Consider the following 12,228-nt stretch of genomic DNA (forward strand, 5'->3'; position numbering starts at 1 on the left):
TCCAATGACCTGGAGCTTTCTGCTTGATCAGTAAGTGGTGAACTGCAGGTGCTGTGTGTAACGTCTGGCCCTCTCCCTCAGGCCATAAACTTATCATAATATAAGTTATTCCACAATGAAGGTCTTACTTCTAATCTATCTATCTATCTATCTAATTACTGTAGCCACTGCACCTCACCAAACAACTTTAACACTACTTTTTTTTCCAGTGGAGTTTTTTTTCATGTCTCTGGCCCCTGTCCAGAACACTCAACACATCCATCTCTCAGTAAAATAAAGGTCTTCAAATTTACAAAGATCACCACTGACCAAAAAGAAGTGAGAGAATCTTTTGCAAATGAAAATGCCCTGGAGTGCAACATTAGCAGAGAGCTGGGTTAATTTAATTAATTTTGAATGGAGCCAATGTCCCACAGTAAAGATTCTCATTGCAGTGTACCTCACTCTCTTAATTGCATTATTACGATCTGGTCTTGCCATGCAGGATATTAGAAAATCCTCTTGCTGATGAACACAGGCTAAAACCTCCTGACCTGCCTGTTTTTTTTTTTTGCTTTCAGGAGCAACCACATATAGTCTGTACCAGGCAGTTGTGAAGAAAGGCATTACCTCAGCAGGAAATGTCTTTCTAATGTGTGTTCTATAAAAAAAGAATAGTACAGCTTTTAGATCCTCTTTGTCAGTCCCATTTTAACATAGTTGAACACTCTAATCATTTTTTTCTTTGCTTCGGAAAGCCTTCTTTATTAACAGGATTAGTGAAGAACTACTGCAAATGTAGCCATGTTCTCACTGGAGAGGCCTACCTCAGGGCTATTTGGATTGCATGAGCCTCGTTGAGAGAAGTTTAACTTCACCTCAAAGTCCATGGCTTTTTGGCTCTTGTTGCCATGGTGTTCAGTTTAAGGAGAAGTTTGTGAAGCAGATCTTTTCCTAATTATATATCATATATTACACAAACAGTTGTTAATGATTTACTAGCCGGTTTGTAACTATTCTACATTCCATGTCATATCTTATACAGTTCTTCATTGTCACACACACAGAAATTACATCTGTATTGTTAGTGTTCTAGCTTTGATCCATGCAGATAATGCAGGCTGATTTAGGGGAAAAACAAATCCATCCTAAAATACTTAAACACTATTAGAGGATGACTGATACTTCCGTCATGCCTTTGCCTAAAAAAATAAAAGTCCTCACAGTTTTATTTTTGCCATCACTGACAGAAATCCATAACTGAATATGTTAGACATCTCAATTCTCAAACGTATTATGCAGCAAGAGCATTTTTTTCGAAAACTTTTGTCAAAATAGTATAAGTGAGGGCTTGTTGAGTCACTTATTGTCACTGAAGCAATAAAGCCAGATTTATACATATATTTATCAGTGATGACTACTAGAGAAACAAGTTTCATCCACGGGATGTAATGGTTGGGACTGTATTGACAGAAAGTTCAATATCAAGTTCTTCACAAGTACAACCCTCTGGTGGTTTTTATAAGGCATGTTGAGTAATGCTAGAAACTAGTTGAGGTATAACAAAATTGAAAAAATAAATATAGGGGATACATATATCCTGAATATAATGTACAGGACAAAGCAGTGTTATTTAAGTACAGTATACTCCATTATGCTTAACCTTACAAAGCTTTATTTGCATCCAGTCCACTTCCCCCCTTCTCTCCTGTAAGTGGGAAAACCAGGGCAGCTGACAGAGGAGATGTAAAGCATGCCAGTGGCACTGCTGCCCTTTGTAAACAGTCCATCTGTACCTACCCCACCCACCCCTCCGCCCCGCCTCCACCCATCTCCCTGCCTGGTTCTTTTTCATGCTCAAGCGTGCCTGCTAACTTGACCTCCTGAATAAGAACCCCACTGAAATAAGCCCTTCCACCCTCATCTTCTCTCTTCCTTCACACCAAGTCCTTCACTCCACACTGCGCCGGCCATTAAAAATATGACTCAAGTCTTGAGGGATGCTCTGGCCCACTGGAGGGCAAACACATTAGTCTTAGTTGATATACAGACCAGTACGTGAACTGCCTGATATATTTAAAACCAATTAGCAAGAAGGTTAGGAGCAGTGCTCTGTCCGTAAGACAGCAAAGAGGAGGAGGAGAGGGACCATAGTCTACGGATGTGTTAACAAGGGAATGGTGTGTCCTGCTTGTATGATGTATAGAATGTACTTTACACAAGGGATTAAAGCCCTAAAGTTAAACTTGAATATTTGTACAAATATATTATGGGTGATCGTGAACCAGACCTAAAAGGCAGCAAAACTAAAACTACACAGATTATGTCTGGATTCACAAACAACACTCCTTTTAGTGTGTAGTGCCATAATCTGCCTGTATTGCCCGCAGTGGTCAGCCGTACATGTACATTTGGCTGTGTGGTGAAGGATTCCCAGGGACAAGTACATTCACCCAGATCTTAGCTGCTGATTAAAATAGAAGTGCTGTGTTGTTACGCCAGGGACACACACACACACACACACACAAAGACCAACGGATAGCCACACTTGTTCACAGTGACACACAGACAGCCACTGCCACCGATAGTCACCACCACCCTTTCCCCTGTGTGTGCCTCTGTGTGTGTGTGTGAGTGTGTGTGCTGGCTCGTGCAGAATTTTTAATAACCTCTTTTGATTAGAATCCCCCTCCAGCGGCTTATTTAGGGCTGGATTTGGAGCGGGTTTAAAGGCCACTGCCCCCCGGGGGGCGCTCCATTGCACTTCTCTGAATTCAAATACGATGTCCTTGACACCTCTGTATCCTGTTCCCATTTTGCACTATTTTTGCTGCAGCAGCAACAGATGAGTAGCAAAGAGGGGGGTGGGCTCCTTAAACCAGCTGTTAACCTGTGTTTTCCCCCCCTTTACTCCACAGAGTCGCTCCAGGCAAGAGGACCCAGAGCAAGCACGACTGAAACAGAAAGCTAAGGAGGTAAGCTGCTGCGGAGATCATTACCCTTGACATTTCCCCGACTCTAGAGTATTAATTTTTCATGCCTCACTACATATGTAATGCCATTTAAAGTCGGACTTAAAAAAGTTTGAGGAATTATTCGCACCGATTGATGCCCATGTGTGCAAAATGATTATCTGCACACCCGAGACACCCTTCACTGCTTACGCCCCTTTTTCTTTTCTTCTCTGACGACCTCTTCATCTTGCGCCAGTTTAAAATGTGACTATTTGAAAAGTGCTGTTCATCAAGCTTTGTATTTTTTAGAGGATGGGATTGCAGGAAAAAGGTATACACACGTAACAGCAGGTTGGACATTGAGTTTCTCATCTCCGTCACTTTTGGCACATCTGTATCTGAACTAATTAGTGTCCCTTGCTTCCTATTTGGAAATAAGTTGAATTGCAGAAAGATAGATTAAATGTACCTTAAAATTAGGAGTTACTATTTCATCCTCTGAATTAAATTCTACTAGTAGAAAGGAAATAAATAGTTACAGCACAACATTTTGTATTACAAACTGGGACATGTTTTAGCTGACATAGTGCACTTGATTTGTTAATTCAGTAGTCTCTCCTTGTTTTAAGGCAGGTGTTGTATGGAATGAATTCCCCATGGAACTCAGAAAGTAGACCATTCGTCTTTTAGTGGATGGTTATTGTTGTTTACGCAAACAAAATAGTTCTTTGCGTCTTTTTTTTTTCTTCACCAGAATAACTTCACTGGGTTCTTTCAGTCCTTGGGTTGCTAACAAGGATCAAGAGGATTGTGTGGTGCTTCCATATAGTAGTCTGAGTAGGCAGGGGGATAAAACAAGCAGCGTTCACCTGTTGTTGTTGTTGTTGTTGATGTAGAAGTTAAGGAACAGATGTGGTTTCTTTTGAGGTCGCTACTCTTTTTTTTAAAGCCTTTTATTCAACCAGGTAAAGTTTACTGAGTCTGTAAGCACTTTCTCTCACTTACACTAATTTAGAGTTGCACAATTCTACACTTTTTCACCTGACAGCTCCTTTTTTAAGTTTAGCCGTTTGTATTTAATTTGAAATGCCATGCTCAAGGGTAGGTCCTGTATTGTTCTTTGGCCAAAGTATTTCATTTTTAGGATGTTCTTAGCCACTCTGTGGTGTTGAACTTGTGACCTTCAAGAGACAAGTCCACTTGGCTTACCTCGGGCTACTGGCAGCACTCTGTCTTTTCTCTGCATCTCTCGTGGACGTATCTTTCTAGCAACAGTGAGCCCTGCTGCAGTTTAGAACATTCACACTAGATCTCAGCCTACCCATAAGCCCCACATATGCAAATGAAGCAGCGTAATAGGCAGCACGATAGGTTTGCCCCAGGGGCCTTGTGATCAAAGTGGATCTCCTCCCTGTTAAGTGGCAGTCCGCTCATCATCTGGATACGGCCAGATTAGTGCCTCGTGAGGAGATGCCGTATGTGTGTAAGCACATTTTCATTTTCATCTGGAATTTTAAGAAGGTGGTTTGAAAATTGTTACTTTATGTAATGCTTTCTCACACTGGAGACGAGAAAGACTCTCCCGAAGTGCCCCCAGCCCCCCCTCACCATATACACAAAACACCCCTCTTCCACCCTGCCTCAACTCTTTCTTTTTTTGCTTAATGGCCGTCGTTTCTCAGCCCCCGTGCCTCTCCGGTTTTCATCACCTGACTGGCTCAAGGGGACAGAGCTGGCTGTTTGTGTCACTGCAGAGTCTGTCGGCAGCTCACACATCTGCGCAAATTTCATCAGGATAATGAGCCCAAGCTACTCTTCCAGGCGACGGGCAGAGGAGCCAGCCTCTCTTTAAGCCCCCCTCCCTGATCACGGACATGCATACACACACATACATAGAGACACAGACACTCCAAACATCCTCTATCACCAAACAATCATCGTTTTGGAGAGATGGAATTACATACAACGTGTTATATACTTGAAACAAGTGTTGACTGAGCTGGCACGATTTTTTTTGTTTTAAAAAAAAAAAAGCAGGTACTGTGTGCTGTGGAAGTACTGCTGCAGATCTGACTCCAGTCTGAAGGCAGACTGCAAGCTGTATACTCATGAACAGCAAATGAAAGGTATGAAAGATAAAGTGCAACATGAATTTCAAATCAGTTTTATTAACATGTTCAACAGCTGCAAAAAATTGTACAAAGTGTCATTTTTGCATCTTTTGACCATGGATTTAAATAATTAAAAAGCAACTACTTAAAAAACGGTGATCCTTAATCATCAGGTTTTACAAAGCAAAAGAATGTTTGTTGTTATCTGAGACAGGCAAATTCATAGTCAGGATAAGTATGGAGAACAAAGTATTAGTACTTTCTGACTGTTTTGTTTTCTGAGTTCTAAAATTTACATTTGTTCACATATAGTGGCAGTAACTGATCTCGTTTAAACCAACTTTAAATCAGTTGTGCTATGGGTGCACACAGACAGCTTGGACCCTTGCACTCACACAACTCTCACAGTTCTCACTTTGTCACTCACATATGTGAATAATGATTCTGTTGGTTATTTGCCTATGCACAGGAGTTTCCTGGCTGTTCATGCACCAAATGATAAAAAACCTCTCAGCATAGACTTGCCCCATTTATCTGATGTCAGTATATTTGCTTCACGTATCTCCCTTAACCCTTAACCCCAGTGAGGGCACTATAATGGTCTTACAACCAATTGTCTAATGCCACCATCAGTCCAAAGTTCCGCTTGTGCATATGACATAATCTAAAGCCGCTTTCAGACATTCACTCTAGTGACATCTGAATGTGTGTACTTCTTGTCTGAAGGAGAAGTCTTGTGAAAGGAGATGCACAAGGGCAGAGTGACTTCCAAACTTGCACACCTGGCAAGCTTGTGTTTCTGTTGTGGGTCTGTTTGAATAAAGCTGTGAGAAAAATTAATGTAAAATAATACAATGAGAGAGCAAGGACAGTTCAGTGTTCCCCAGTGAATGAACCCTTCCTTTTTGGGCAATCCGCAGACTTTGGTCACAATATTTTAACATCTAGAACATACTTTTCTCTTGAGTTCATAAAGAAGATCTGTTGGGAATAATAGAAGCAAAATAGGTCCTAAACTCAGGTCGAACATGCCTTCGGTATAGTATTATGTTCAATAGTTTCTGTCATGGGTTGAAAGGAATAGGCTTGTGGGTTTTTGGCAGTTTTTGTCTGTTGATGTAACCATGCCTCTAATTGTGTTTATGTATTTGTATGAGATGATGAAAACACAAACTTGTCACCAGCAGTGCAGGCTGGCAGAGGTTTTGCGTGAGAGGAAGGCAGAGTGTCTGTTTCCTCCATTCACTACCATTTGGCCGAAAGGTCAGATGGGCTATTTCAAAAATGCCCCCAGTGAAAATCAATGGGCAAATCGTGGAGCTCAGTTCCTGTTTGTTGTTGTTGGTGGGTCTGTGTGTTCTGTCTGTTCCATCACTGAGGCAGGGGGCCGGGCAATGCCTAATCATAGAGAGTGAGAGAGAGAAGGAGACGGGGAGACAGAGACAAAGAGATGGAGAGAAAAGAAGACTGGGGGTGAGGGGGAGGCAGGGAGAGATAGAGAGGGAGTTAGGGCCAGTACAGATACATCACGATGTCAGGCACATAGACACACTGCAGCCACAGATTCATCATCGCAACCGCGTCTGCAGGCACAACTGGACATAGGAAACAAGTGAAATGGAGAAGAGGAGTGGAGAGAGGACAGGAGAAGAGAGATAGGATAAGACAAATTGGCTACTACAGGTGGCCAAAATCTGGCCAAAACCTTCTGTTAGAGTCTGAAAGCAAACAGTGTCATCTAAGAACACTAATACTTCCACTGTGAGGTAGTTTATGTGGGTCGGTTATCACAAACTGTTGCTTACAGGAGTTGTCGTCAGTCTGTACAGACTGCAATTCAGACTCACTTTAGGATGCCATTGACTGCAGCTTGCTGTGATTTCAACAAGAGCTGGGGAAGTGAACGAGTGAAAGGTGTTGACTGAAGCTTGACCATCGCATTCTTGTGATCTCAGGACTGCACAGTTAGGTTTTAAAGGTATTCTTCAGTATTTGGGAACTTTTTTTTCCCACTGTGCCACCTTGTGTAAAAGGTATAGAGATAGCCTTTAAGGCGGTAGTGGATGTAGTCACAGTTCAGAATCAACAGCTGAGTGAAAATTAGAGCTGACATGGTAATATTCACCACAGAGGACAAAATGATACTCCAATTATTGATCCTTTTGGCTTTGTGTTTTGTGAATCAGTATTGGCAGCTTAAAGATGCAATCTTCTTAGCACTATTGTAGCACAATACCTCTAGTGATGTCCTACTGAAGGCAGAGCATTTTTAGTTTTCTAAAAAAAAAAATCTTATTTTATCTGGAAAAAACTATTATGGTGACTCTCTCAGCACAACTGCAAGAGGTCACATATGTAAACACAGCCCATTTTAGTCTTTAGATTGATAACCATTGTTGTTTTTCACAGTTTTTTACACAGTGAAACTCTGTGATGTGAGTCAGTGTAGTAAGGTGTGGCTTGGAAGCAAAGTGGGGCATCTTTCCTGGATAAATAAAGTTCCAAAAATGGTTATCACAGGCTGTCTACCATACTACTGATAGCCCAAACCCTGACATACCTTTACATGACATGGTAGGGAACATGAAGTGTACATACTCTTCCTCTCCTTCTCTCCTATTTTCATTCTTCTACATCACCATGCCCTTGCAGCACCACTCCACTTCTAGCTCAGAGTGATTCCAGAAGACGTGTGAAACTGAGAGCTCTCCAAAGGGAATCTCAAAGGTTTTTGTTAGAATAATTTTTCTCAAATATTTTTTCTTCTTCAGGCAATGAGTGATTTTTTTTCTTGCCTAGTTTGACGCAACAGCATTGCTTGAAATGTCTTAAACCTGGCAGAATTAATTCTGCCCTAGCTCAACTTTGAACCCTGCACGGCTCCAATTAACAGCCTGCAGTTATACGTCCTCCCTTGCTGCACAGACATATATGTTGGAATCTATGAATTTGACTCTTTAGTGTGACATATGCAAACTCTTATTCACATTTAACATGTTTAACCACAATGCCCACACAATAAACAATGTTTCACATGATGTTTTTGATATTTAGATCCCAACCCTTTATTCAGCCTGACTGCACGAAGACTCAGTGCACACATATGTATCTTGATTGGCCTGGCATCCTCCACAAGTGGCCAGGTCACAGAGAGACTGGAATCCACCCACACTCTAGGCCCCATCAACTGCAGCTTCATACTTCTTTGCAGTGGAGAGACTCTTGTGTGTCAGAGGACAATGCAACAGCCCCTTAATTTTTATTAGGCCAGTTGTATCTGCAAGTTCATAGGCTCTCATCCTCTGGCCCTCCACAAACTGCTCTGCTCAAAGAGCCGCTCATCGCCATTAGGTAGGCCTCAGGGCACTACCCTCCTCCACGTTCTCTCCCTCTCTGTGCTGACTTTCAAAGAGAATTCCTGCTGTTCTGTGTGTCCCAATTCATAGTTGTTATATTCTTGTCTTCTGGCCTTACAGATACACAATACATTAATTTCACTGCAGCAGCAATCGGTCAGTTCGCACAATTGTGACTAAAAGAACACGTTCTCCTCAAAAGGAAAGCCTGGTGTTTTTAAGCTCTTGTTGGTAACTAGGTTATAGATTTGTTGAGCAGGTGTCTTTTATTCAATATTTCGGTTACATTTTTTGAAGATCAAAAGGACTTGATGTGGACATTTTAACTATTACATTAGAAAGGTCTGTTTTGTAGTGACTTAAATTGTTCAGGCTACTAAGTAGTACACTGTAACCCTATTTTTATTTGTTGCGTTGTTGTCTGTAGTCTCAACTTCAGTGTTTTTCTTTTTTATTGACCTCAAGTCATATTACAAGAAAAAAACAGAAGCAGGCTGTAAAAGTACCTTTGGTGTTCCTGTGTGTTTTCGAATATTACAAAGTGCTGTAATGAGAAGGAAAACAACAAAAAAGGAGATTTTTTCTTTGCCTCAGAGGGAGATAGCGACTCTTCTACTTGCTGTACGAGCCTGTAGGTTCACTTTTCTCTTTGTGCGCCGGAGCACTCCTTGGGACTCAAGTGACAGGGGAATTGGGCATGCTGAGCTACGCTGGTGGCGAGGTGCCAGCCTCCTGTGCCTAGGATATAAGTGAGAGGGAGGCAGGAGGCAGGACATGTTTCAATTAGGCAACAAACACTGCACACAGAGGATAGGAGAGAGAGAGAGGAAAAAAAAACCTCACCCTCATCGCTAACTTCTCCCTTCTGACCTCTCCCAAAAATACACTTCCCTGAACTACCGTGCCCCACCTTTTCTCTTCTTATTCATTTAAAATCCAAGGTGTCATTTTTGTGGAATTCTTATGGGAAGGGCAGTAGCGGGGGTCTTTGTGAGGTGATGCTAAGTGTGCCAGCTCGGCCTGCATGTTTCCATTAGATTGTCATGTTGGCTAATTAGAGAGCGGCAGCATGATTCACCTTGTTAATTAGGAGGACTTGCACACCATGTGCCTGGGGGCGGTGTGGGGAAGAAGAGCCCAGCCTCAGAGCCTGCTAGTCGCCTGCTGCCTATGAAGATTCCCCTTCTCATCTACCTTCCTTTCACTCCTTTTTTTTTTTTGATTTGGAAATGAATAAATCATTGAGATCGTCCTCTCTCAGAGTGTGAATATCTGAGTTCTCATCTTTTCGTGGATGCAAATTAGGCGTGATCAATAGAAGGTGACGAGCAGCGAATCTAAATGTAAAAAAAAAAAAAAAAGGATAGAGAGACAGGGAGAGAGAAGACTGCTAGACGAAGCGCGGCAGCACAGAATGAGACAAAGCGAAAGAACATTTAAAGTAGGAAATTTTCCCTTAGATAAGCAGTATTTTTAATGATCACCAATCTCCCCCTGTCGCTCTGCTGTAACACCATCAGAATCTGCTTAACACTCATTTCTGGCTCTTTCATTAAACTCTGTTCTTTGGCAAAATGTGTAGTGCAAATGTTATTATTTATAGAAATAATAATTGGGAGAAAAGATAAAGATTGTTAAACACATTCATGTTATACCACTTATTCACACACTGTCCCTTTCTAAAGTTTAATTTCTGCAATAAGTTGTGCAGGAGAAGGATCCGTAGAGTCATGATGGTGACACTCACATAATGACCTTAGCTTCAGGGACAACTGACGGCTCTCAATAATTGGTCCGTGGCCCTGGAAGCGCTGCTCACATTCTCAGCTTCAGAGGATATGGGGCAGGCTTTGCCCAGACTATTAGTTCCTGCATGTATTTTGAATTCATTTCCATAGGTAAAATGATATAACCACAAACAGAATATTAGAGGAGCTTTATGTGAGATGGTGAAACGACATCCACAGCAGTTTTGTTTCTTCTGATTGTAATTGTTTATTATTTATGGAGACTGGTATCTGTAAAATAGTGCTACCTCCTATACCTATGTATATTGGTATGTGCCCCATGAAAACAACTGCATCAAATATAATTTCCCTGTTACACACAGTGAATACAGTATAATGATGTCAGGGCTCACAGCACAACATATATATAGTATATATTTTATATTTGAAATCAATATTTCACTCTGAAGAACATTAACATGTGATTATTAAATTCTACAGATGCATACCTTTAACTCACAGCCTTGCCCACATTAGCAGGTCGGGGCTCTACTCGTCTCTTTGTAGTGTACGAGTGCAGATGGAGAAGTGAAACCTGATTGGTTACTGCAAATGGCCTCTTTGCCTGCAGCAAACTAACTGCCAGGCACTTCGCATGAAGAAAGGCCTCAAGATGGAGCTCACAGATGTTCCTGTAATGTCGACCATGTGGGTGTCAGGTGAATGAGATGCATGGATTACAGACGTACATAAAACACGTACATATAATGTCAACACACACTCACGTTAAGTGTGTGATACACAAAGTTACACATACTGCGGTGCAGATACCTGAATTTAAATCTGGTGGTTGAACTGCAAAAAATAACATAAAAATAAAATCCTCATTCATGTGTATGTAACAACTGATTTCAAATCAATCAGTCATGCAGTGCTATAACAAAGATAATGTGCCAATATTTTTTTATATTTTGTGTTGAACAATAAGAAGAGAATACAGTTTACAGCTACATGTCACTGATACCTGCATGAAACAGGCCAACAGGCTGACATAATGCTGAACACTTCACTAAAAGTAAAGTAAGAACCCTCTTGCTCAGTGCCATGAATGTCTGTGTAATTTTCTTTGGTTATGGTTTTATTCAGATGCTGTGGAAATTATTAACAGAAGCATGTGCTCACACCCACAGTAAGCAGTCTGTGTTCAGGACAGAATCAATGACACATCACTCTTCGCGTGTGTAGACACCCTGTGTAAGAGAACAACCACTTAGTTTTTTTGGCTTTGTCCATGGCTTAAAATCTGTCACTGTTTGTATCTGTTTGATAGCTGACTAAAGAGGTTGACTGACACACAATAAATGTCCTGGGCAGAGTCAAACTGGCACAGTCAGAGGGGACACCACAGGCCTACATAACATTGTAGTAGATGACAAACGACAACACACATTGATACTGGGTATGTGGAGCTGAGAGGATGCCATTGCTACCACAATTCATCTTCTGGTAATAGTCAGATACTAGATTCATTTTCACTGCTGAAAGTGAATACTGTCATTATTATTATTGGTGTTAATTGAACACTGTATATCTCTTTATATAGTCCACATCAGTTGAGTTAGCTGAAAGGTAAAGAGTTTGAGTTTTCCAAAAAAATTAAGAGTGTCTATCTTGCTAACCATCAAGAAAAACAGAATAGGACTGGCATCTGTTGTGTGTGCATAGTGTTTTTTTTTGTTTTTTTTTAATTCCTCTCTGGAAACACAATAGAATAAAATATGTAAAGGTGGCATTGGGAAAAAATGGCAGGTTTAGCAAGCTTATAAGCAAGGATGCAAGCTGAGCCATGGAGCTAGCTCTTGTTATGCAGTCCATAAAGGGTTTTTGGTGAAATCAAAGCATTCTCCAAATGTGACATATGCTATGTCTATATACTCAGAAAACCCCCTACTGTGTCCCATTGGACCAAATCTGCCCATTATTTTGGCTTATATGTGGTCTTTGCAGGGCAGACAGCCCTTTAGCTTTCTCCACAGCCCCATAGCTGCTAGTGACGTCAAGCAGAGCGTGTTCTGCTCTACCAAGGACATCTGTCTGTAAG

At 41.3% G+C, this 12,228-nt stretch overlaps 1 protein-coding gene across 2 annotated transcripts in view; it reads left to right on the forward strand.

Moving 5' to 3' along the window:
• The window catches only part of LOC114433026 (transcription initiation factor TFIID subunit 4), a 65,251-nt gene that overhangs the window by 29,748 nt on the left and 23,275 nt on the right, over nucleotides 1-12,228 (forward strand). For both annotated transcript variants that reach the window (XM_028401260.1, XM_028401261.1), the window contains one exon: nucleotides 2,898-2,954. In XM_028401260.1, the coding sequence (XP_028257061.1) occupies nucleotides 2,898-2,954 (57 nt within the window). The remainder of the gene's footprint in view (nucleotides 1-2,897; nucleotides 2,955-12,228) is intronic.

This window comes from Parambassis ranga, chromosome 3 (genome assembly GCF_900634625.1).
Source record: "Parambassis ranga chromosome 3, fParRan2.1, whole genome shotgun sequence".
In the NCBI taxonomy this organism is placed as follows: domain Eukaryota; kingdom Metazoa; phylum Chordata; class Actinopteri; family Ambassidae; genus Parambassis; species Parambassis ranga.